The sequence below is a fragment of the Silurus meridionalis genome, chromosome 8 (genome assembly GCF_014805685.1).
Source record: "Silurus meridionalis isolate SWU-2019-XX chromosome 8, ASM1480568v1, whole genome shotgun sequence".
Lineage (NCBI taxonomy): Eukaryota > Metazoa > Chordata > Actinopteri > Siluriformes > Siluridae > Silurus > Silurus meridionalis.
Window position 1 is genome coordinate 26,837,514 of NC_060891.1, and position 27,935 is coordinate 26,865,448.

At 41.3% G+C, this 27,935-nt stretch overlaps 1 protein-coding gene across 4 annotated transcripts in view; it reads left to right on the plus strand.

The window, feature by feature from the left end:
- The window catches only part of dlgap2a (discs, large (Drosophila) homolog-associated protein 2a), a 261,204-nt gene that overhangs the window by 173,989 nt on the left and 59,280 nt on the right, over positions 1 to 27,935 (plus strand). For all 4 annotated transcript variants that reach the window (XM_046855466.1, XM_046855468.1, XM_046855467.1 and 1 more), the window contains 2 exons: positions 1,356 to 2,539; positions 20,239 to 20,444. In XM_046855466.1, coding sequence (XP_046711422.1) covers positions 1,356 to 2,539; positions 20,239 to 20,444 — 1,390 coding nt within the window. The remainder of the gene's footprint in view (positions 1 to 1,355; positions 2,540 to 20,238; positions 20,445 to 27,935) is intronic.

The window sequence follows — 27,935 nt, forward strand, 5'->3', positions numbered from 1 at the left end:
GGTGTGTCTTTTATGATTTCGGTCATTCTTGACTCATGTTTGTTTACATTGACTTAATTTGGAGATTTGCATACAATACAAAAGATGCCATGCTCCAGTGAGTATGCTAATTATCTTTTTAAAAAGTGCAGAATCTTTTTTTAATATACACCTCCACTGAGACGAGATGTTCAAGAGGTGACAGAGCATGAAGGCACTTAATGAAATATTCAGTTTTTAAACAGAGTTAAGGGACCCATATGTGGCTAAGTATGGCTGAAAATGAATTCTTAGCATCTCAGTAAACTTTTTCAAGCCAAAATGGTGTTCCCTTCTCCATCATTATTACTCTAAAACAATTCAGGCCAATTCGTTTTTATTTGTAAAGCGCTTTTTACAATAGACATTTTCTCAAAGCAGCTTTACAGAGATATAACAGATATAAAATACGTTCTTTATAATTGTAAGTTTATTCCTAATCAGCAGCCAGTGGCAAGAAAAAAACCTTGAGAGGAACCAGACTCCAAAGGAAACCTCATCATACACTTCAATCATTGATGAGGTGCTGTTTATTGATAGGACATAAATGCAGAACACCCCCTTAAAAAATCTATTCCCCATCACCTGACTCTCTAATTCTCTTCTCGTATCCATTAAAACAAGCATGAACAAGTGTGAAATTGTAATGGCTTAAAAGAAAAGAGTTCAGAAAGATTTAAACTTGATACATGATACTGTTTCTTTTTGATTAAAAGTCCTCTTATCTGTCCTTGATGAAAAATTCTTGCAAATGTAATTTTAATCTGAGTGTTGCCTGCCAAGGACGAGTCCCGACGTTCCTCAAAGTACTCTCCAAGCAAAGCCGGCTTTGATGGATGGCACCACGGTGTTAAAATGATTATTATTTTGCTTTGCATTGGACAAATGGAAATGCTAACAATGTTCCCTGTCTGACGTACTGTACATGGAAGCGCTTCGGAAAGGCTCAGCTCCCGTTCTTGATATGTTGTCATTTAAAAAAAAAAAGCAATTACAAAGTTTGTATAATTGTGTGTATGCCAAGATCTGATGCTTGTAAGTGAACTGGACAAGCAGATAATAATTTAAACATGTTTTTTTTAAATGTTGTATTTTACTTTTGGGGCTGTTTCCATTGATAGCCATGTCTTCAAATTCGTTGCCAGGATTATGAGACCATTTGTTTGAAAGAATTTTTGTGCCCTTGTACATCCAAAGCATTGGGGGATCCAAGAATAATTCTTAGTTAGCCAAATCATAACTTTATGCTAAAGCAGAAATCCAGTCAACAGCTAAAGAACAAAACGTACAGGAGAGTTTTGACCCATTTTCTCTTTGTCTCTTCTTTTCATTTGCAGACCAGCCATATTCATGGTCCCCCATCCAATACTTCGATGAAGACAGCTACCCCTCCCCTCCTAGGAATATGAAAGGTCTATCAGGTGGTCGTCCCCAGCTAAACATCACACCTGGACACTCCTGTGGCCTGACAGACTGCGACCACTCTCTCGACCACCTCCAGCATGGTGCTCCCGACTCACGATCATCTTACCTGCTTAGCCCCACTGAGAGTTGCCCCATGGACCACCACCGCTGCTCACCGCGCAGCTCCATCCATTCGGAGTGCATGGTGATGCCTGTCTCCATGGCCTCTGACCACGTTTCCAGCAGCACATTTCCCAGGATGCATTACAGTTCACATCATGAGAGTTTGCGGGAGGATGGCACCACTGGACACAGCGGTGGTGGTGGAGGTGGTGGTGGTGGGGGCGGTGGTGGCGGTGGTTTTGTTGGAGGGGGCGGAGTAGGAGGAGGTGGTGCCGGAAACATTTCCAGTTCTGGCAAAATGAACCGCATACCTGCCAACCTTCTGGACCAATTTGAGAAGCAGCTGCCCATCCACCGTGATGGATTCCACACACTGCAGTACCAGCGCACATCCACCGCTACCACCAGCAGCGAACAGCGGAATGAGAGTCCAGGTCGGATCCGCCACCTGGTGCACTCTGTGCAGAAGCTCTTCACCAAGTCACACTCTCTGGAAGGCTCTTCTAAGATGAACGGCACCAAAGGAGACTCACGCTCGGAAAGCGGCCACCATCATCACGGACACCATCACGGCCACCACAAACACAGCAAGAGGAGCAAGAGCAAAGAGCGCAAAGCAGACTCCAAACACCGCTCAGGGATCGCCGGGTGGTGGAGCTCAGATGATAACCTCGACAGTGACAGCACCTACCGGACTCCCAGCGTCATGAGTCGGCACCATGTGGACCACATAAGTCACTGCTACCCAGAATCGGTCCCAGGTCACTTTGGAGATCTTTCGCTCAAGACCTCCAAAAGCAACAATGACGTGAAGTGCTCGGCTTGTGAAGGCATGGCCTTGGGTCCTGAGGGAAAGTTCATGAAGCGGAGCTCTTGGTCCACTTTGACTGTTAGCCAGGCCAAAGAGGCCTACCGCAAGTCCTCGCTCAACCTCGAGAAACCTATGATGCCTCAAGACCTCAAGTCCCCTATGAGGCCTTGCCATTATCTTCAGGTCAGTGAAGCAATAAGATTTTATAATAGCGTGTTACTTTTTTGTAATTTTTTAAAATTATTTTGGCATAGAGCCATGGCAGTGCATTTACAATTATTTTTTAACAAACAAAAGGTAATCGCTTATACAGCAGTCCTGCTCCTGCAGAAGGACTTTCTAATCGTGTTTGTGTCTTTAATGATAAAATGTTAAGAGCAGTAACATAGTGTCATAGATTGATTCGCATTACCAGTAAGATTCAATACCCCAATGTTGGATTTACAATTATTGCATGCAGTCAGCCATATTGATTAACATTGATTACACAAATGCACTAATACATCACTGTTACCACCGATCTTTATTTAAGCTCCACTTCATTCTCATTGCTTGAGATAGGCATCTTGAGATAGATGGACTACTGAAATAGCTGTCTGTGATTTTCTGACTCTTGTACATAAGAACTATGAATTAATATCCAAGCTGAGAAGCAACTGTTTTAAAAAGTAATTTTTTTACGTAGTGGGCAAAAAACTAGCAAAATTCAGATCGTTGAATGCGATAGATCGTTCCCTCCAGAAAATAAGGATCTATTCTGACCTGGGCATGCATGAAGTGTTGTACTGGTGGAGGAGGTGTATAAAAGGAAAGTCAGGACCATGAAAGCTTCTAAGGAAACGAGCAAAACCGATTACACTTTTTGAACTTAACCAGTGCAATTCAACCTTTAGTGCACAATTTTTGCAGGGTGGGCGAAATAGTGATGCTTTTAAAAAGCACTCCCACCAGCAATTCATTGGGCTTTTTTACTGCCTAGCCAGTCTGGACTCAAATTTGTGGGCAAGTAAAAAAAAAATGAATAAAACAAATATTGTTGAGTTCAAAGTTCTTATTTGCGAGTGAAGATAAAGAGATTGAATGGAAAATATCTGACTCCCCCGTTCTATCTGTGGCTTTATACATCACCATTGTTAATCGAGTCAGCTTCACGGATACTGCTGAATCTGAACTAACTAGCATGCTAGGCTTGTTCCGGTGAGCGGTTTTGATTGGTTTTAATTTGGCGACCAATGAAGAGTAAATTAAGTTGGACCGTAATAATATTTGATCTACACAGGGTTCCTACGCATTTTGGAAAAGTATGAAAAAGTATGAAATTTGATTTTAGTGCTTTATTTATATTTATTATATTTATATGAAATTGTTTTAAAAATGTAAACTGTATAATAAATAAAATAAACTGCATTAATAAATAAAATGACAAGTAATTTTTTTTTTGTATTCCCCCCACAACCGTACCCAAATAAAATGTAATCTTGACTTTAAAACTGATGTACCTACCGTGATTTTTGTGTACCGTCACACCCCAAATTTCCCTTCTATAGATCTGTAAATTTTTTTAAATATTAAATTTAAGAATTTGTAGAAAATAAAAATTATAAAACATAGGCATCTACAATAATACGGATACATTTGAAAACATCTCTTTGTCCATACTTTAGTTTTCATTATCTCCCCAAAAGTTACTCATCCACACGGAAACATGTAACAAAAAGTCGCTTCGATCCGCACGATTTCTGCCTACTGTTTATTTACTTTCCGTCGCTTTAAAACATCGCGGCAGCTACTAAAAATGCGTTATCATGTTTGGAAGCACAGTCCAGAAAAAAAACAGTTTTCACATTTATCCACTTTAGAGAGCGTTTTCAAAAAGTATATTTTCATTGACTGAAAACGTCGCCTCAGTGTGGACGGAAGGACAAAACAGAGAGAAAAATATGCGTTTTCAAAGGTAAAAAGTTCTAGTGTGAACATGGCAAAAAGGTGCTTTTATTGTGGAATTAGGAGCAGACTTTCAGCATTGCCAAAAGATTGGCACTGGACTCTCACCCCTGCGGCCCAGGTTCAATCCGCGGTCAGGGAACCGACCCCAGCCATTAGGGTTGCACAAGCCTTAGTGCCGGTCCCAAGCCTGGATAAATGGGGAGGGTTGCGTTAGGAAGGGCATCCAGCGTAAAAACATGTGCCAAATCAAACATGCGGATGGTCCGCTGTGGCGACCCCTAATGGGAGAAGCCAAAAGAAAGTTAATTTGAGATGTTAAATATGGGCTTAAATATCTGCATATATTTGAGGTCTGCATATTTGAGTCTTGAAAAGTATTGAATTTTAAAAATGAAAAATGTCTAGGAACCCCGTCTACAATAAAAGATAATTCAGCATCTTTCCAGAGTTTAGCAGAAAAAGAAGGTCCAGAGGTGAGATGTGAGAAAATAAATCTGCAGCCTGAAGTTACATAATGGGGTCAAGAACTACAAGATTACAAACCTCTGGCGAAGGGCTGAACAATGACAACATCAATATGGATGACAAAATCCAGCATCTTGAAAACCATTGATTTTATTGCAGACTAGCCACATCGGCGCTCTGTGTGGTCTTCTAGGGCCACTCATAAATAGTCCCACAGGCTTTGGTGGCACTCTGGAGAGATGACCACTTACCGGGGCTATCATTGGCTATCAGTGTGACACATCAGGGAAAGCAGAGAGGGCTGAGATTAATGCTGTAAAAAAAAAAACGCTCACTCGTGCTGACTCAGAAGAAAGCTCCAGTGCTTCTGACCTGCATTTATTTAATGTCCAGCCTGGCTAGTAGTAGCGGATTAGATACACTCGATCAATTTTAAGTGCACTAGCGGGGGGCAGAGAGGGCCACTTCAGGGTAACTGTTAATAAGTGGGGTTCGTAAGGGCTTGAGGAGTCACTCTATGGACAGCTTCGAGGTCAGATTTGTGGCGTTCAGAAACTGAGAGGGTTTGAAAACTTTTTTACAGAGGCTGGAAGAAGCTGAAGTGATGCTTGGACCCCTCGGCAAAACTTAACTGCAATGTCTAATGTGTCTTAAAATTTGCCAAGGTCTATTGTTTTTTGCATGTTATTTATTCTCATACTCAAATGTCATCAAAGTCCATACAAATGAGCAATCATGATCCACCCACTTATGCTAATTACAGGTTTGTTAAAAGGTGTTTAGATGTGTCAGTTGATAATTGCTCTAATATCATCGCGGATAAACATCTCGAGCTAAATGGGGGGGTTTATAAATCAATCACTCAATTGATGTTAATTGCAGGCTGATTCTAATAACAAAGCCAGAGTCCACATTACACTTGGTATGATTTATTAATTTTTCGCTAATTTATTAAGGGATGGGTGCAGAGTGTAAAGATCGCTGGCAGTTTGTATCATAACCCTGCATCGGTCCGTCATCGTTACGGCGCCAATTAGTTTCGGTTTGTGTTCATCGAGCGTGTCGGATAGGATTAACTACCAGCATGTGCCGCCACGACCTGGAGCGCTTTGGTTCTGATGCATCTGTGTTTTCACGCCACTTAATGGGCTCCTTCGCCTGTGATAAACACACAATGCAGAGAATAGCGCAGGCCATCCATCCGGCTGCTGTTTTTGGCAGCCGTTATCAATGCGGACCTCTGTGACGCACACGCTCGGGGAGATTTATGTCCCTTCGCTCTGAAGCAAACTGGCTAAAAGGTTGCAACATCCACACCGAGCCATGTCTGCTGGGGATGGCAGGGAGGAAATAAAGAAGCTATTTTTGGGGGTGTCTTTATCAGAAAGGTCAGTCAAGCAAAGGAGGTACAATTGTTTGTCGGGAGAATGCTCCTCGAAGACGAAATCGATGCTAAAAAGTTTATGCTTGATGGCTTTATTGGTACAGCTTCCACCGTTCGTCTCGGACTGTGTGGCCTGCTGGGGTGCTCGGCCCAGAGGGTCGATATCTTGTGCAAGTCGTTCTTCTTTGAATATCCTCAGTTGGAAAGCACTTATGAAACTGGTGTAAAATGTCGACGGAAAATCGTTTGATTCATATCTTGCTTGCTAAGACTTTGAACGACGTACACGGCTCACGGATGCGTCATTACCCGGGAGGAAACCTCGACATCTCTAGAGTTCTGTTAAACTGCAGATCGCTAGGCCTATGTGTACATTTATTACCGATAGAATACTTTTTATTAATTTGTAGCTACAAAGGAAGGAGCCGTAAACTATCCGACTGTCATCAATTTTTTGAAGTCCATGGACCTCTAATGCTCATTGAAATGCTCCTGCAGCACTTGAATGATTTTGTTTGTTAGTTTCCGCGGTGTTGTAGTTCATTCTTTCGCTTGTCCAAATACGATTCGCTGTATTGTAGTCCTTTAATTGATGTCAAACAAGGACGTTCTAACACAAAACTCTTTTCTAGAGCGACTTCCAAGTGTCTTATTACTTTTAATACAGTTCAGCAGTGAGGGCCTTGCTCAGGGGCCCAGCAGTGGCAGCTTATAGTGCTGGGATTTGAACTCACAACCTTTTGAGCCACATTTTAACAACTGCGCTACCCCTTTAACTATGAGATATGGTGATATTTGGAACTTTCTGGAATGAGGGAGGAATTAGCTAGTGAGGGAATCTAAGTTTATAGCTGCTATAATGTAAGCGATAAGAGACAGAAAGAGAGATACACATGAGAAATATAAGGTGTTTCTGCGGGGACGGAGGGCAGAGTGTGAGTGGGAAGAGTGTGTGTTAGTGACGGGTCGTTCATGAACGATTTGTTCGTTTTGAACGAGTCTTTAACGCGACTCAGAAGAACAAGTCGTCTCAAAGAGTGATTCATTTATTTTCTACTGGATGTGCATGAGCAAAGCATCGCAAAATCTCTGTAGGTTATGTGCAGGGAACGGAATCCAGTAGTTTATCGTATGAGTCCTCTGGTCTCTTATCATGTGACTCCCATAGCTGCATTGTCATATTTTCATTATTGTAACTACAGTTAAAGTGGGTGTGTGTGTGTAGACGTGTTGGGAAATCGGCTTATTGTAACGTTTTGATTTATTTCTGATGATATGAACTAAATGACAAAAAAAAAAAAAAAAGATTTGTTTGTTTTGATGAACGAATTTCAAAGAAGTACATTAATAAAATGATCAGATCTTCACATCATGTGTGTCTGTGTGTGTGTGTGTGTGTGTGTGTGTGTGTGTGTGTGTATGTGTGTGTATGTTGGCACAGATGCCGTGTGTGGCGTAATGATAAAGTTAAGTATTGCAGGTGTTAAACTGGCTGGAAAAGGCATTCTGCCCCAGTTGAGTCATTCTGCTAACTGGCAGCTTGTTCACACTCTAAAACAAGCCCCCTCTGGGTACACACACACACACACACACACACACACACACACACACACACACACACACACACACACACACACACACACACACACACACACACACACACACACACACACACACACACACACAGGCCTCTCTCCTCACTTTTGTATGATCTCTGAAAGACTTAATTTTTCTCATGTGTCATCTGTCAGATGTCCATCTCTCTCTCTCTCTCTCTCTCTCTCTCTCTCTCTCTCTCTCTCTCTCTCTCTCTCTCTCTCTCTCTCTGCATCTGTGTCTGATCTCTCTTGCCCTCCAGTTCTCCGTCTCTGTGAGATTGGACTCTATTGTTTCTGATCCGAAGCCAGATTCTTATATTTAATCATACACAGGATTATTCCTGTCGTTTCTTGTTTTTTTTCTCTTTCAATATTTGCATAACCTCTCTTTTACCTCATCTCTTTTTTTTATTCATCCACTGTTTCTGTCTATGTCTCTGTCTCCTGCTGTGTGCAGGATTAATCTGAGTCCAGTTTGACATGATTCCAGAGTCAGATCTGAGCTTTGTTTGGTGGAAAAGTAAACGACAGAGACACTTTCTAGGATTTCAGTGAGCCGATAGTTGATCGCTAGAATCAACAAAAATCTGTACCGATAGCTTCCGGTCCGGTAGCTTCCGGTCCGCTGTTGTTACGAGAGCGGCCTCTAGAGGTGAATCACTGACACAATGTGCTGCGATATAATGTACTTATTAATTATAATGTATTAATTATATAATTATATTTCATAATTAATATATTAATATTTTTTCATTCACTATTTTGAATGGATCGTTTGTTTATTTTCAGTATCCATCTTAAAAACTATCGGTTGATTAATCGTTTATCGTCAAGTCCGATCAGACCCCTAGTTATTAACGTAACCTAATTATTTGTTAGATTCGCCCACCAACCACATGCATATGTGTTACAAAGTAAATAAATATTTTGATTTTAATCGCAGTAAATATGAAAAAACGTGATTATAATAGTAATAATGTTCTTTTAATAAGCGCTGGAAAAGTGATGCTTATTTGTCTGTATGGTGCACAACAAAATAATAAATTAGCATTAGGAGGCAAAATAAATACATTTAATCATAATAAAATCTCCAGAATAAAATGGTGGTCACTCTGACTGATGGTATTTTCTGTTACAGCTCGACCCGTTCCCTATTAAAGAAAGGAACAATTATTTGGTCCTTACAGAAAAACTTTGGCAACCCCTGGTGGTAGGGCATTTAGTCCTGTGTGTGTGTGTGTGTGTGTGTGTGTGTGTGTGTGTGTGTGATATTATTAACGAGAGCATCGTGACCTCACGCTCACACTAACGTTCTGAGCCTTAATGACTCCGCGTCGTTTCTCTTTCTTTATCTCTCTCTCTTTTTCTCAATTTCGCTCTCTCATCTCTTTCTTCTAACACTTTTTTCCTTTCAACTCTCCAGGTGACTTCAATGTCTTGAAGTCGGATTCACCTTCAAATATCTTACGTTCATTCTCTCTCTCTCTCTCTCTCTCTCTCTCTCTCTCTCTCTCTCTCTCTCTCTCTCTCTCTCTCTCTCTTTCTCACTCACTCAAACACACATACACACTTTCTTTCTTATAACACTCATTAGTTTTATACACTACTTTTTAAATCTTTCTTCCATTCTCTGTTTTTCCTTTGTTCGTCCAGTTTTATACCACACTCATTCTTTATTCCCTTATTCCTGTCTAGACATCACTATCTAGCTACCTCTTTCTTTCTTTCTTTCTTTCTTTCTTTCTTTCTTTCTTTCTTTCTTTCTTTCTTTCTTTCTTTCTTTCTTTCTTTCGTTTCAGCATGTCTCTCATTGTGATCCCCCTTTTTCCCCGATCTCTATGTCTTTCTCTCTTACTATTTCTTCCCATCTTATTAATTCTCAAACAATAGCTGGAGTATTAAAGCTTCCGATGAGAGCTTGTGAGCAAAAGTAGCTCACTGTAATCCCTCGTTCAAACTCCTTCAGGAAGTGTGTGTGTGTGTGTGTGTGTGTGTGTGTGTGTGTGTGTGTGTGAGAGAGAGAGAGAGAGAGAGAGAGAGAGAGAGAGAGAGAGAGAGAAAAGAAAAGCGAGTCAGTGAGAGAACAAGAGACAGATCGGGATGGGGAAATTTAAGTAAAGGCGTGTTACAAGTAAGAGAGAGAGATTGACAGATAAGGATGGAAAAGGTATAGAGTAAAGAAAGTGAATCAGAGAGAGAGAGAGAGAGAGAGAGAGAGAGAGAGAGAGAGATAGGGCAGAACAGGAGAGGAAATAAGTAAAGAAACAGAGGGAGTGATTTTGATTACATGAACACTAACACTTCATAGCGCATTGATGCTAACACTGCTAACACCAATGGTCTGCTTCAACTTCACCCTTTATTGTTCATATGAGTCTCAGCCCACATCCCTGTTACAATACACGGAATATACGCTCCATACACACGGAAAAGAACATAAACGTGTGTTTCAAATGGTGAAGTTCTCAGTAAGAAGACTTTGAACTAGATGTTAAACAAAGGAGTCTTCAGTGTCAAACACTGTATATTACACACTCGTGTTCAGTACACCTCAGGATAATAATAATAATAATAATAATAATAATAATAATAATATTTAATAATAATAATAATAATAATACAATTGTAGCCCAAGAATGAAAGAAACTCAAACACACACACACACACACACACACACACACACACACACACACACACACACACACACACACACACACACAGAGTAAAGCCTGTGGGTTAATTAGGTCTGAAAGGAATTAGATATTTTTGGATCCTTAATTACGCCCGAAAGTCGAGGGACGGGTCCAAGCTGTGTGCAGATTAGCCTAATGTGAAATTAGTGATTGGCCCAAAAAAAGGGAAAGAAAAGAGAAAAGAAAAGATGTGATCAGACTGCCTCACCCCCACACTCACAAATGGAGGTGGACATTTAAGAGTTTGGGGTTGTTTTGGAGCAGGGAAGGTTGGAGACTTATTCCGCAAAGTAAAAGGAACCAACATGGCAACCTTTCAATACTTCAACACCATGCAACTCTGTCTGGGCTGCAGGTTATTGGAACCGACTTCACCGTACAACAGGTTCTGTATGTGTTATTTGAAGAACAAACAGTGGTCTGGAGTGATATTTATCATGGAACGACCTGCCCAGTGAAGAACACCTTTGGTGAAATAAGTATTTCATCTGAACGTTTGGAGAAACAAAGTGTCCGGATGTTGAGAGAGTAAAAGTTGTCCTTCAAGGGAGAGTTTTTTTTACGCACTGCTCTATATGAACCGCTCTCTACACACTGCTCTGTGTGAACCGCTCTCTACACACTGCTTTGTATAAACCGCTCTCTACACACTGCTCTGTATAAACCGCTCTCTACACACTGCTCTGTATAAACCGCTCTCTACACACTGCTCTGTATGAACAGCTCTCTACACAATGCTCTGTATGAACCGCTCTATACATACTGCTCTGTATGAACAGCTTTATACACACTGCTCTGTATGAACCGCTCTCTACACACTGCTTTGTATGAACCGCTCTCTACACACTGCTTTGTATGAACAGCTCTCTACCCACTGCTCTGTATGATCAGCTTTCTACACACTGCTCTGTATGAACCACTATATAAGCACTGCTCTGTATGAACCGCTTTCTACATACTACTCTGTATGATCAGCTTTCTACACACTGCTCTGTATGAACTTCTCTCTACATACTGCTCTGTATGAACCGCTCTCTACACACTGCTTTGTATAAACCGCTCTCTACACACTGCTTTGTATGAACCGCTCTTTACGAACCGTTCACTACGACCTGATCTATACGAACTGCTCTGTATGAACTGCTTTCCACACACTGCTTTCTATATATCGCTTTCTACACACTGCTCTGTATTAACTGCTCTGTACAAACCGTTCACTACGACCCGCTCTATATGCACTGCTCTGTATGAACCGCTCTCTACACACTGCTTTGTATGAACCGCTATATAAGCACTGTTCTGTATGAACCGCTATATAAGCACTGCTCTGTATAAACCGCTCTCTACGCACTGCTCTGTAGGAACCACTATATAAGCACTGCTCTGTATAAGATAAGAGATAAAGATAAACCTTTATTCGTCCCACAATGGGGAAATTTCTTTGTTACAACAGCTTGAAAAAATAAAAAATAAATGCTAATATATAAAAGAATAGACAATAGACATACTATAGTATACAAGTATTTACACAACACATAGTATAAATACAAATGAGGAAAAAGTAAGTATTGCAGGTAATATTGCATGTATTGCAAGTGATATTGCACACAGGTAGTATTTTACACAGTAAAACAGTAATAACAGTAACTATTACACTATTAAACAGTAATAACAGTGTGTATTATGGTTAATGGTTCACTGGGAGCAGCTTTGATTGTAAAGTCTAATAGCAGCAGGGAGAAAAGACCTTCTATAACGCTCCTTCAGACATTTAGGATGTAACAGTCTGTCACTGAAGGAGCTGCTCAACGAGGTAACTGTTTCATACAGGGGGTGAGAGGCGTTCTGCAGTAATGATGATAGTTTTTCTACCATCCTCCTTTCTTCCACCTCCTGTACAGTGTCCAGGGGAATCCCCAGGACTGAGCTGGCCTTCCTGATCAGCTTGTCCAGTCTCTTCCTGTCTGCAGTAGAAATGCTGCTGCCCCAGCAGACCACACCATAGAATATGTCTGAGGCCACCACAGAGTCAAAAAAAAAAGGTCTTCAGTAGCTCTCCTTGCACTCCAAAAGAGCTTAGTCTCCTCAGCAGAAAGAGTCTGCTTTGCCCTTTATTATAGATTGCCTCAGTGTTGTCTGTTCAGTCCAGTTTGTTGTTTAGGTGAACACCCAGGTATTTGTAAAAGTCCACTCTCACAATGTCCTTTCCCTGAATGTTTACCAATGGAAATGATGAAGTGTGTTTGTGCCTACGGAAATCCACCACCACAAATTTCTGTATAAGTCCTCTGTACTCTCTGTTATCATCATTCGTGATCAGACCGACGATGGCAGAGTCATCAGAGAACTACTGTAGGTGACAGGTTGCTGAGCTAAACATGAAGTCTGCAGTGTAGATGGTGAAGAGAAACGGGGCTAGAACCGTTCCCTGCGGGGCTCCAGTGTTGCAGACAATCATGTCAGACTCACAGTCACGAGTCCTCACATACTGTGGTCGGTCTGTGAGGTAGTTCAGTATCCAGGCAGACAGATGATGGTTCACTCCCATGTACACCATCTTATCCCTCAGGAGTGCAGGTTGGATGGTGTTAAAAGCACTAGAGAAGTCAAAAAACATGACTCTTACAGTGCTCCCAGCCTTTTCCAGGTGTGAAGTAGCCCGATTTAGGAGGAAGATGACTGCGTCTTCCACGCCAATGCCAGGTTGGTAGGCAAACTGAAGTAGATCCATTGATGGGCTCACTAGAGGTCGGAGATGAGTGAGCACCAGCCTCGCCTTTGTCTTCATCAGATGGGAGGTCAGTGCTACTGGTCGGTAGTCCCCAAAGTCTTTTGGGCGCAACGTCTTTGGAACAGGCACCACACAGGATGTTTTCCATAGCTGTGGCACCTTCCCCAGCTTCAGGCTCAGGTCAAACATGTACAGCAATATGCCGCACAGCTTGTCTGCACAGGTCTTTAGTAGCCTGGAGCTGATGCCGTCTGGGCCTGCAGCCTTCCTCGCTTTGATCTTCCTGAGCTCCATTCTCACCTGGGCTTCTGTAAGGGGCAGTGTGTATTGGTTGGAGTGTTGACTGGAGGAAATCGGCAGGGGGGGGAAGTTAGGTGTGTTGTGAAATGACTGTGAGCTGATAGCAGTGCAGAGAGAGGTGGGGCTGGAGCTGCTTGGTATGGAAGCAGAGAAGGGGGATTGCAGCAGGTGGACTGGATGGGGGCAGGGGAGGGTAGCTGATCAAATCTCTTAAAGAGTAGATTCAGATCATTCACCCACTGCTGGTAACCTTTAGCCTGAGAGCTGGGTTCCTTTGACCAGTGATGGTCTTGAGCCCCTTCCACACACCTCTGACATTGTTCTGCTGCAACTGATCCTCCATCTTACTCCTGTAGCATGCTTTCCCTTCCCTGATCTTCTTTCTTAGTTCTCTCTGGACAGTTTTCAGCTCTTCCTTGTTTCCCGATTTAAATTGTTTATGCCGATTTACCGTCAGCAGAGGGGGAATATACGCAGCTATCGCGATAGCATGCGAAAATTCCCTCGGGAGATAGTATGGCCTCATGCTAGCGGCTAACAGCTCAATGTCCATACAGCAGATCTGCTCTTTAATAGTGATGTGTCCAGTATTACACCATCTATTATTCACAAACACTGCCAGTCCTCCTCCCTTTCTCTTACCGCTCTCCATCGTTCTGTCCGCGCGCAGTAAATCAAATCCATCCAGAGCCACGGTCATATCCGGTGTTAGCTTGGTTAGCCATGACTCCATGAACAGCATGATGCTACACTCCCGGAATTCCCTCTGATGCCGGGTAAGAGCCGCCAGCTCGTCCATCTTGGGTAAAGATCTTACATTTCCCATAATGATGGACGGGAGAGTTAATCTATAACGTCTCTTTTTAGCTCCAGCACGGTTCCCCCATCTTCTCCTTCTTAGCTCGCGGGGAATATCCGTTTTTTCTTTTAGTAGCATCGGCGTGTTGCGGAATGCTAACAGCTGATCCCTGGTGTAAACAATAGGACCGTGGCTGTGAAAAGAGTTTCCAGAAGTCCAAAAAAGCAGGAAAAGTAGAGCAAACTCAGTGGCTTTGTTTATGTCCATTGTGCAGTTTCCAAATTTACACGCATACACTTAAAAAGAAAAAACACAAAGTGCTGGAACACTATAAAATAAATAAAAAAATCACATACTTAACGGGAGCTGCTGCAACAGGCTGCCACTTGGGCGGCGCCTATATGCCAATACGAATGAACCGCTCTCTACACACTGCTTTGTATGACTCGCTATATACACACTGTTTTGTATGAACCAATATCTAAGCCCTGTTCTGTATGAACCGCTCCCGAAAAAACGCTCTCTATGAAACGCCCTTTACAAACTGCTCTGTACAAACTGCTCTGTACAAACCACTTTTTCTTTAACAAACTGCATTGTATGAACCACTATACCAACCACTCTGAACGAACTGCACTTTACTGCTCCCCTTTACAAACCTGCCCTCTACACATTGCTCTGTACAAACTGATCTATACAAACCGAACTCTACAAATCACTCTGTATACACACCTCTTTGCAAACCACAATGTACAAATCGCCATTTACAAACCTCACTGTACAAACCGCTCTATACAAACACCCCTGTACTGGCCACTCTGTTTCAGCCACAATATACAAACCACACTGGACTAACCACTCTTTACAATCCGCTCTATACAAACCCCTCTGTAACAGCCACTCTGTTTCAGCCACAATATACAAACCACACTGTACAATCTGCTTTCTACAAACCATTTTCTATAAACCACTCGGTATGAACCGCTCTCTAGAAAATGCTCTCAACAAACCGCTCTGTACAAACCGCTCTCTAAATACTTCTTTCTACAAACTGCTCTGTATGAACTGCCCTGTAGTTATTGCTCTGTAGCAACCGCTCTGCCTGATTATGGTGTAAAAATGTCTTTATCTCAGACCCAAATGAATCCTGAAAGCTCTCCAGTTCCAGATGTTCCAGCTGTGGCTCGCCAGTCTGTGGTTTCGTAGTCTAAATAGAGTGCTTGTCAATGAAAATAATTGAGGTGGGATAAAAACAAGAGCTCACGTCTCACAGAGCTGACGAGCAGATCAGATTCTCGTCCTCTTCTCAAATAAATACAGTGTTTTCTTATTTATGAACTATTCAACTATTAGTTTTTATACATTTTGAGGTGCCTGCAATGTAGCAACAGCAAGTAACCCATGTAGGGAATAGCAGAGAGGAACAGAAAGTGTAATAACCAAACGTGGATGTAGCTGTGTTGGAGGTGGTGGTATATAGTCATGTGATTGTTTATGAATCTGGGTGTTGTGTCTTGGCTTCGCCCCTGTCATGTAATTGGTTTAGACCCTGATTGTTGATTTGAGGAGTTGGTGTTCCACTTTTCTTCATTCGGGGTGTTAAGTTTGTTACATACGAGCTTTGCTATTGCACTTCCTGTTTATCCTTGTTATACTTAACTTCTTGTTCTTTCCGTTTTTCCCTCTTTTTGTCTTCCTGCCTCCTTCCTGTCCCTCTCTGTTATTCCTTACTTCCTGTTCTTGTTATTTACAAATTTCTGTCCCTCTTCCTGTTCCCCTATTCTCTATTTCCTGTTACATTTGTTATTCCATACTTCCTATCTTTAATGTTATTCCCTACTTCCTGTTCCCTACTTCCTGTTCTCCCTGTTATTCTTTCATTCTTGTTATTTTCTACTTTCTGCTCTCAATGTTATTCCCTAATTCCTTTTTTTCTATTACTCTCTATTTACTGTTCTCAATGTTATTCCCTCATTCCTGTTATTCCATACTTCCTGTTCTCCTGTTATTCTTTCATTCTTGTTATTTTCTACTTTCTGCTCTCAATGTTATTCCCTAATTCCTTTTTTTCTATTACTCTCTATTTACTGTTCTCAATGTTATTCCTCATTCCTGTTATTCCATACTTCCTGTTCTCCCTGTTATTCCCCCATTCCTGTATTCCCTTCTTCATCTTCTTCCTGTTATTCCACACTACCTGTTATCCCTGTTATTCTGTTTCGCCTGTTATTTTGTATATCCTGCTCTCCCTGTAAATCCCTCCTTCCTGTTCTTTTCTTCATTCCTAACTTACTGCTCTTCTGGTTATTAGTTTTTTCCTCGATGCAGCCTGGCTGTGCTCTGCTCTTGTTTCTGACTCTGACCATAAATTGTTCAATTGCAACTCAATTGCAAAAAACTGCGTCCTTTCGTTTCCCCGCACTTCCTGTTCTCGCACCTGTTCCTTCCCAATGTCCATTAACACGAGGGCATAACAGTGCACACGTAGCATCAGACCTTTCGAAGGCTTTCATGCTCCCTTTCCCATCATTACTGTTTATACTGATAATCAATCTTCTCAGCTCCGGGATTATTATACAGTTTCTGGAATAAGGACGAGAAGCGAGTCGTCCTGTGAGATTTAATCAGCTGACGTGACCGGAGGCAGACAGCAGACAGCAGACAGCATGCAGCTCTGCTACATCATGAAAGAGAAAATCCCCTCGGTGTCCTTCCTGCAGAGACAGAGCAGGCCCCGTGCCATCATCTCCTCCTGATGAAAAGGATCTTTTTCCCTCTCTCTTTCTCTCTTCGGTCGCAGAGTTGCATGCGTGATGTTTGGATTCAGAGACGTGTAAGGACTTGGCTGGCGGCGTGTTTTCCCTCCGGGACGTCTGACGTGTTGACGGTTTGGGTATTGAGCAACCTAACATGCAAGTTCACAGTCCTGCCAATATCACAGTGTGTCTTTCTAAAAATAAGAACGATTTGGAGATCAGGAGGATTCTGAAACTTTTTTTTTTTTTACATACAATCTAATTTAATGGTGATGTCAAAAGTATTCATACAGTAAAACCATGTTGGACGAGCATAATTCTTCCTTGGAAATTGCTCCATTTGGTCCATTTGCTCGTACATTCAAACTAATTTTCCCCATAAGAGTGAATGTAAAAGCGATTTAATCCGTTCCGAGATCTCATTCGATCGTTATTTCTGCACTTAAAAAGTATTTGTAGCCTATTTTAACAAACAAATACACCGCAAATTACCGTAATGTAAACATAATTTGACACTTACCCATGTGATAGTGGTTGATTGCGAGTTTGAGACGCGCACCACGCTCATGACCTTCTTGGATTCCATGGTAATTCTTTTTACTTTTTTTTTCACAGCACCATCACTGATTTTCTTGGGAGACATTTTTCAAGATTTCTAGTGAAATTAAAATATAACACTAAAAAAAAGTTATGTTTTTGCTGCACTAAACAACGAGAGCGACCGAGTGATACGTCATCAACTAAGTTGACTGATGTTACCCTCGGCCGAAAACGGGGAACCGGCAGCGTGGGTTTGCTCGTGCCTTCAAAATTTACTCGTGAAACAGGGTAAAATTTTGCTTGTGTCTTCGTTTGCTTGACTATTAGTTGCTCGTACAACAGGGTTTTACTGTACACCCGACATAAATGTTCTGTCTTCAAACCAGAAGTTGGAGGCATAGTCAGGGCTCAAACCCGGATCGACTACGTGAGAGTCAGGAGCTCAAGCAGTCTGCTGCAGTTTGTTCTGGTTAATAAACCTGACTGTGACTGAAACATCCATAATTTGATTTTAACTGTCCATGAAACACAAAAAGGGAATTTATAAAAAATAAATACCCAAAAAAACATCCCTAAAAAATCCAAAACAAGACAGAGCAATAAAAAAGTAAAGAAATTACAAGACCTAGGGTTAGGGGTAGAGGTAGGGTTGGCGTTCAATTCAAACCAGGACTTTTAATGTTTAATGATTTGAATGCCCCTCTGATAAACAAAGTCTCTCTCGGAATAAAAGTTAAGCATAAAACAAATGGCAACTCTGGAAAATGTCAAGAAACTCCGGAAGACAAAACCACACATTACAACGAACGAGTAACAAACAAGCACAAACGGGGAAGTTAAATATACATTAAGTTCAAGTTCAAGTTTTAATTTTATTTGTTACATACACATACAGAGCACGACATGCAGTGAAATGCTTTATACGACCGTCCGACATTTAAAAAAAGGAATAGAATATAAGGATAAAAAATAAAGACAAGTAGATAAATAAAAAAGTATAAACTATAGAAAATATAGAAAATATATGTATATACATGAATCTAGATGGTGATGGAGCCGTATGGCAGATATTGACAGTACAAATGAAGTGATTTAGTGTGATTGTCCTTAAAGTGTCCAAGTGCAGTATGGTGTGGTATAAAGTAACACTGTGCTGTTCAAGTCCATAGTTGGAGTGACAGTCCAGAGTTAAGGTGTCATATCTTTCTTTCGTCTTCTCCCATTAGGGGTTGCCACAGCGGATAATCGGCATGTTTGATATAGCACATGTTTTTACGCTGGATGCCCTTCCTAACGCAACCCTCCCCATTTATCCGGGCTTGGGACCGGCACTAAAGCTTGTGCAACCCTAATGCCTGGGGTTGGTTCCCTGAGTTAAGGTGTCATATAATAGTGCAAAAAAGTTGTGCAGAAATAAGTGATGATGGAGAGGGAGGTCTAGTACTAGATCCTGGGTGTTTCCTGGTTTAAACTCCAAATGGCCTGCGGGAAGAAGCTAGGTCAGGGAGCTCGGTGCGGATGGTACGTTCAGCTGACTGCACCACCCTCTGGAGGGCTCGCCTGTCCTGCATGGTGCTGCTCCCGAACCAGAGGGTGATGCTACCCGTAAAAACGCTCTCAATGGTGCAAGTATATAAGGTCCTTAACACCTGAGAGGGCTTCTTTACCAGGGTGTTGATTTGACAGGACATGACCGGTCCTTTGTGATGTGAGCCCCTAGGTATGTCCTGTAGGTAGGTTGTTGGAGATCAGGCCCACCACAACAGTGTCGTCAGCAAACTTGATGATGGTGGTGGAGATGCAAGTGGCCACACAGTTATAAGTGTACAGTCAGTACAGCAGGGGCTCAGAACACAACCCTGATCTTCTGCTATAGAACTCTAAGCCCTATTGAGATGATTTGGAACTCTGACTGCACTCCAGGCCTTCTCATCTCAAATATATCAGTAACTGACTTCACTAACACCCTTTTAAATGAATCTCAACAGAATCTAGTTGAGCATCTTCCCAGAAGAGTGGAGATAATTATAACAAAAAATGGAGGCTCAAGGTGGACTTTCGCATTGATTTGTACGATTCGCATCTCGATGCATAGCCAACAATTAAAGATACATATGAAGCAGTGCAATCCAATTTCCATTCCATTCAACACAATGTGATTAAATGTGATGATGCTGTACAATTTAATATGGCACAGATATATAGTTCTTCACCTTCAGACAGACAGCAAATCATCAATTTACTTCTTCACAAACACGCCTTCGAAGTGCGAAAAAAGAACAAAATATGAAATAAAACCAGACGTTTTTTTTTCCTGTTGTGTGTGCAGGAAGTTACAGCTCTGCCTCTGCCATGTTAATCTGTATTATATGTAAATCTCAGGACATGCCAGAACACTCCATAGTGTTGCGATACATCATATTCACCGAGCAGCAGCGGTGCTGAGAGAACGTGCTTGAGAAACAAGGGGAAATTGATCTATGCCGAAAATATTGGTCACAAATTATTGGTCTCTTTCTAAATAATAAAAAAGAAACAAATGATAACTTGTATCCGATGCACACTTTTTAAATCGAATCGGTGAATCTTACTGACCTTAATACAAATCATTTATAATATATTAACAATATAGGTATTGACTGTGTGTGTGGGGGGTGTGGTGTGTTTAGGTCCCTCAGGATGAGTGGGGTGGATACCCCGGGGCAAAGGATGATGAGATTCCGTGTCGGCGGATGAGGAGCAGTAGCTATGTGAAGGCGATGGGAGATGAAGAAAGCGGCGACTCAGACGGCAGTCCCAAAAACTCCCCTCAGAAGAGCGCTCGGCCAGGCGGCTTCATCAAGAGCATGCTGCAGAGGCAACTATCAGACCAGAGGTAAGATCCAATCACTGATCACTCATCACATACCCTAATCCCAAACCATATCCTTATCCCTAACCCCTAACCACAAACTACAAACCCTAACCTCTAACTTCCAAACCCCATACCCAAACCTCTAGTCCCCAATCCTAATCCCTAACTTTAACCCTCAAACCCCAGACCCTAACTATAACCCCTAACCCCAAACCACTCCTAACCCCTAAACCCAACCACAAACCCTAACCCCTAATCTTTAACTCTTACCTCCTAGCCCTAACCTCATCCCAAACCCCGTCCTTTTCTCTAATCGATAATCCTAACCGCCTTTAATCCCTAACCTCCAACCCTAACCCTAACTCCCAATCCACTAATATCTAACCCTAACCCCAAACTACTCCTAACCCATAAACCTAACCCCAACCCACTAATCCTTAATCCTTAACTCCCACTTCCTAGCCCTAACCCCATCCTTATCCCTAACCCCTAATACTAACCGTCTAACCACAAACTCTAACTCCTAACCCTTAATCGCTAACCCTCAAACATCAGACCCTAACCTCTAACCCTAACCCCCAAACCCCTAATATCTTATGCCTAACGTGCAAATCACAAACCCTAACTACAAACCCTAACCCCTAATCCCTCTTCCCTAACCCCTAATTCCACGCTTAAACACAAACTACTAACCTATAACCCCTAACTCCAAAACATATTTTTATTCATAACCCCAACCTCATCCTTATCCCTAACCCCTAATCTCGATAGATAGATAGATAGATAGATAGATAGATAGATAGATAGATAGATAGATAGATAGATAGATAGATAGATAGATAGATAGATAGATAGATAGATAGATAGATAGATAGATAGATAGATAGATAAGTAAATACTTGGTCAATACAATACAGGAGGAATTAAAGATGTATTATAGGAAGCGAGCGAGTCTCGAGTCTCGAAAGGCTCCGGTTCTGCATTACGGCTAGACGTATATCAAGGAGGAATTGCACACAACGATATACATTCCACTGCAGGCCTGCTTTTTTGCCATGTCAGCTCACTGCACCGTGCATTCTACAGAATTAATCCACAGCGGAAAAATAAAGCGTTCCAAATATAGCACAGCCTCAATCCCGAGGAAGATCCGTCACATCGCATTCCGGCTGGCTGGCTCGCAGAGAACTCTTCATTTTCCTGTTTCCCACGTGGGGGTCAGACCTGTTATCTTTACATACACAGAAATGAAGAGAGGAAAAGAAAGGGATGAGCACAGAGACACAGAGATACATTTCTCCATGGGGGGTGTGACACATGGGGTGTGTGACACATGGGGGACATGAGCTATGGCACTCAGAGGTGGGACACATTTTGAGGGTGACACATGGGGGTGTGACACTCATTGTGGTGACACTCAGGGGCATGACAATCAGGAGGGAGTTTGACACATGGGGTATGTGACACTGGAGGTGTGATATTTGGGAGGCAAGCAGTGCATTATAAATGTAGAATGAGTGCAAAACGAAGCTCTACTGTCACGTAAACAAATAGAGCATTTAACCATGTGACTATTTATGCAAATCGGAAACAATGCAGCAAAACGATTGGCTGCTGAAATCATAACAGTGAACATGCCGTGTTGATTTTCTCCTGGGATATCTGGGATTTCTAAATATACACTAGCAGTCAAAAATTTGGACACACCGTCTAATTCGTTGTTTATTTCTTTAATTATTAATTCATTTCAACATTAATACTTTCATATATTAGGTTGTCCAAAGGAACACAATGTAGCTTTGATGCCAGCTTGGCAAACTCATAGCATTCTCTCATCAGATTCACGAGGCAGTCACTTGGGAAGGTTTTCAGTTCCCAGGTGTACCAGCTCAAGATTCCAGGAGTACAGAGTCAAAAAAAAAAAACTACTGTACAATTCCAGATTATGGCACAAAACACTCGTCAAGAGAAAAGATCCATCATTTCTTTAAGAAATCAAAGTCAAAGTCCAAAACCATCAATTGCTATGCTATGATGATCCAAGCTCTCATGAGGACCGCCTGAGGAATGGAAGACCGAGAGCTACCTCTGCTGCAGAGGATAAGTTCATAAGAATTACCAGCCTCAGAAACCACCGATTTACAAAAATGTTCTTTAGAGTTCAAGCGGCAACTTAAACAACATCCACTGTTTAGAGGGGGTTACTGGGTTATTGGTTGGTGTTATTTTGTGTTTTGTGTATTTGTCCCACAGTCTTGTGTTGTGCACTTTATGTAGCGAGGACACTTTCGTCCTTAGCTCTGTGTTCTGTATGTAGCTTTCTGTTGTGAGATGTGATGTAGCTCTATGTTGTTTTATGTAGCACCAGGATTCTGGAGAATCGTTCCATTTCTCCGTGTGTCTGTGTGTTCTTCAGCAATATATGGTTGAAATGACAATAAAAGCTTCTTGACGCTTGACTTGACTTGACTGTGAGGTTGGACCTTGCAAATTCCAGCAAAGTAACCATTACTTTGGAAGAACACCAAACGGAAGAGATTTGTTCGAGCCAAGAAACACAATGAATGGACATTAGATTAGTGGAAAACTGCTTTTTGGTCTGATGAGTCCAAATGTGAGATTTTGGGTGAACAGATGGTTCCTGACTCTCTGGAGGCGGAGGTGTGATGGTGTGGAGGTACTTTGCTGGTGACGCTTTTGATCTCCTGAAGAAATCATTATCCTTTTATAGTTACATTCTAAAGTTTTGGAAAGCCCATGGACGTTCCTAACCCCAACCATAGAAAAAACTCAACAACTTATACAGATCTTGTAGTCTAAAGGATCTAAAGGATTGTATGGAAAAGGTTAGAATCCTACACACATACACACACTTAGAAAAAAAAGCTTTAGCAGGATCAATTATGCCACGTGGCACAGGATCTCCACAGGATCTGAAAGCACTGAGCAGTCGATATCCACCTCCGGGTTTTCCCGAGCTGCTTTCTCGATTTTCTCCACGTGAATTTGGGTTCATTTGAACCTTCTGCTCTAAACAGCACTGTGGGTTTCCAGATTTTATACCAGTGCAGTATTTTAAATATACAGTGTGTCTCAGGGGTTAGTGCTGAAGCTCTGTAAAGATGGAGGGACAAAACAAATCATCATCATCATCATCATCATCATCATCATTAGTAGTAGTAGTGTTATTGCTATAATAATTATATCTTCATCATCATCATCATCATCATTATCAGCATTATCACTATCATCATCATCATTAGTATCATCATCATCATCATTAGTCGTAGTGTTATTGCTATAAGAATTATATCTTCATCATCTTTATCATTATCAGCATCATCACTATAATCATTAGTAGTGGTATATCTGTAGTATATATTATCTTCATCTTTATCATCATCGTCAATATTAGTATCATCAACATCATTAGTAGTAGTAAAGCTGTGGTAATTATATTATCGTCATCTTCATCATTAGTATCATCACCATCAGCATCATCACTATCATCATTAGTAGTGCTATATCTGTAGTATAAATATTATCTTCATCTTTATCATCATCATCATCATCATCATAAGTAGTGGTAAAGCTGTGGTAATTAAATTATCGTCATCATCTTCATCATTAGTATTATCATCATTAGTATGATCATCATCTTCATCATTAGTATTATCATCATTAGTATGATCATCATCTTCATCATTAGTATCATCATCATCCTCATCATCACCATTAGTAGTTGTATATCGGTAGTTAATATATTGCCTTCATCTTTATTATCTTCATCATTAGTATCATCTTCATTTTCATTATTAGTATCATCTTCATCATCATCATCATCATCATCTTCATCATCATCATTAGTAGTGGTATAGCTGTAGTAATTATATCATCATCATCATCATCATCATCATTATTATAGTGTTCCTCTTTTTCCAAGGTAAAAAGAAAAGGAAGATAGAAAATGATAGTGTCTTCATAGTGCTTTGTTCATGCTGCAGGGCAGGTGTGTGTGTGTGTGTGTGTGTGTGTGTGTGTGTGTGTGTGTGTGTGTGTGTGTGTGTGTTTGACAGCCGTGACAAACATACTTTAAGGTGTTAAAGTGAAAAAATAACCTTCAGTGTCAAACCCTAAATAATGGGGACACACGCACACACACACACACACACACACACACACACACTTGTCTTACTCAAGCTGTATAGGCTGGAAAGCCTACACACACACACAGACACACATCATTATAACTGCAGAATACATTTCAATAGAATAAACTCCTTTCATTCTTTCACTCAATGCTGAATTCTAAATTCTGATTGGTCAAATTGCACTCGTTCTATATTTTCAGTAGTGCACGCCTTGATCGTATCTACATCAGCAACACACTATGTACTAGAGCTAAAAGTGCCATGTATCCTCTCTGATAACCACCTCATCACATTGGACATTGGACAAACCAAACACCAACATTTCAACTCGAAATTATCACAGGATCTAGAGTTTTATGAAAACTTCAAGCTTTTTTGGGGACACTGGGCGAACCAAAAGAAAAACTATGAAAGCCTGTGGTGGGATGTGGGAAAATCTAAGAAGAGGAAATTTTAAGAATTGAAAATTAAATGCCTTAATAAACCGAAGAATAAATGAGCAGAGCAACCTTATGCTGAAGAGTTAGGAACTAAGAAGTGTTCTACAAGAAAAGGCCAAGGCAGCAATTGTTAGAGAACACAGTAAGAAGCTGGACATGGAACTAAAACCTCTTTCGGACATGCACCAGGGATTGATGGACTGCCCATCGACTTCTATAAAGCATTTTGGTAAGTCATAGGAAGAGACTTATTCAAAGTCATTAAAGGAAGTTATAAAGCTAAAAGACTTCCAAAAAGATGTCAACATGTTGCCCTCTCTCTTCTTCTTCTTCTTCTTTTGGCTTCTTTCATTAGGGGGCGCCACAGCGGATCATCCGTCTCCATACCCCCCTGTCCTCTACATCTGCCTCTTTCAAACCAACTATCTGCATGTCTTCCCTCACCACATCCATAAACCTCCTCCTTGGTCTTCCTCTTTTCCTCCTTCCTGGTGGCTCCATCCTCAGCATTCTCCTACTGATATACCCCATGTCCCTCCTCTGCACATGTCCAAACCATCTCAATCTCACCTCCTTCACCTTGTCTCCAAAACGTCCAACATGCCTGGAGAAAGCCTGGAGACCCAGATTCTCTCCAAATGCTTGTCAAACAGACTTAAGACAGCCCTTAATGTTTCAGTTCACTGCATACTAAAAAGATGTTTTAGACTATACTAAAATATATGGTGTTGATGTGGGGCTTCTTTCACTTAACATAGGAAAAGCTTTCGACCATGTAGACCATCTGATACCTGTTCAAAGTACTTGAAAGTTATGGCTTCGGTAAACAGTTTCTGACATGGATACGGATCTTATATACAGATACCTCCTGCATGGTCAAAATTGGGGGAGGGTTAAGCACTCCAATACAAATAAAAAGAGGAATCAGACCTCTGATGTCCAATGTCTGGGCAATTATACCGCCTGGCAATCAAACCATTGCTGTGTTGTTTAAGTGAAAAATTAACTGGAATGGTGATCAGTGGGAGCACAAACCCCGAAAACATCAAGCTCTAAGCATGTGCAGAACATGCAACATCACAGTTATTATCGAGGAGAAGAAAGATATCCAAGAGTTCTTTGAACGTTTATGAAAGTGCCTCATCTGCCAACCTAAACTGGAAAAAAAAAACAGAAGCACTGTGGTTCGGTCTTAAAGGCAACCCACCTGAACTGAAAGAAAATATTAGATAAGAAAGGAAAGGGATGAAATGGCTGGGAGTATACCTCTGTAAAAATGTCAAGTCAAGTCAAGTCAAGTCAAGTTTATTTGTATAGCGCTTTTCACAACAGACATTGTCTCAAAGCAGCTTTACACAAATCAACAGTGATGGTGAATGGTGTGAATTTGTCCCTGATGAGAAGCCGTGGCGACTGTGGCAAGGAAAAACTCCCTTAGATGTTATGAGGAAGAAACCTTGAGAGGAACCAGACTCAAAAAGGGAACCCATCCTCATCTGGGTGACATCAAGAGTTTGATCATAAATCTTTCAACAATAAAGAACACTGGACAGTGAGAACTAACATGATTACTGGAGTATAAGATTATAAGTGATGTTCTTTCTGCAGTCTTATACAGTCTATATGGTTAGTAGCTCCGAGTTTTATGAGCTCAGCATTTGTGATCACCACAGATCCAGCATCAGCTTCTCCATGCCAGAGCCTTTAAACACTCCAGGAGGTCCAATGTCAAAACTCCACACATGTAGCGGGATCCAAATGGCACTGGTACGCCTCTAGATGGTTCGGGATGTTTGTGAGTTCGGCATCTACTTCTTCAAAGGTCCGTAATCATCACGAGGTGGGAGGTGACTGGAGCTGGCCAAACCTCAGGGTGTCTCGGGATGGGGAGAGAAAGAGAAGCAGTGGAGAGAAATTAGCGTAGCTGCTGTTCATGATATTAACAGCACAAGTTGATAATGTGCATGTGATCAGATGTTCTGGAGCACAAGGTTATGATGTGAGACGTATGTTATGTGTAGGCTTTGCTAAAAAGATATGTTTTTAATCTACACTTAAACTGGGAGAGTGTGTCTGAGCCCCGAACACTGTCAGGAAGACCAGAGTTTAGGAGCTAAATGTGAAAATGCTCTACCACCTTTAGTGGACTTTGCTATTCTAGGAACTACTAGAAGCCCAGAGTTTTGAGATCTCAGGGAGCGTGGCGGATTGTAGCGTGTTAAAAGACTGGATAGATATATGGGAGCCAAACCATTTAGTGCTTTATAAGTGAGGAGTAATAGTTTGTAGTCTATTCGAAACTATTCGAAATGAATAGAAAGCAAAAAATTGGGAGGCCATAACAGAAAAAGTGCAAGCCAAGTTGAACAGATGGAAATGGCTATCGTACAGGGGAAGAGTCCTGATAACCAATAACCTCATTGCTTCCACTCTGTGGCACAAACCTTTGGTTTTAGAACCACCTAGAAACCTCATCAACAGCATCCAAAAGACTTTGGTTGATTATTTTGGTCTGGACAGCAGACCTTTATTTTTATTTTATTTTTTCATTAGACAACCTTTATTTTTACAGGCAAGTCATTAAGAACAGGTTCTTATTTACAATGGCGGTCTGACAAGTGGAATAACCACTTAGGGAAAGGGAAGTAGGGCTAAAATAAATACAAAACATTAAAAATACATACAGGTTAACAATTACATAAATACATTTTAGAAAAAAATTATGTAGAGAAGCAATTGCATATGTCCGTGAACAAATATGATATAATATTTTTGAAGGATGAAACTGGAATTCATTTATCCAGTTTGAGGATATTTTGCAAAGCATTCCAGTCGCGAGCGGCAGCAGATTGAAAGGATGCAAGACCAAACGCAGAGTTGGTTTTAGGAATGCTTAATTGAAAGTGAAGTGAGGACCAGGT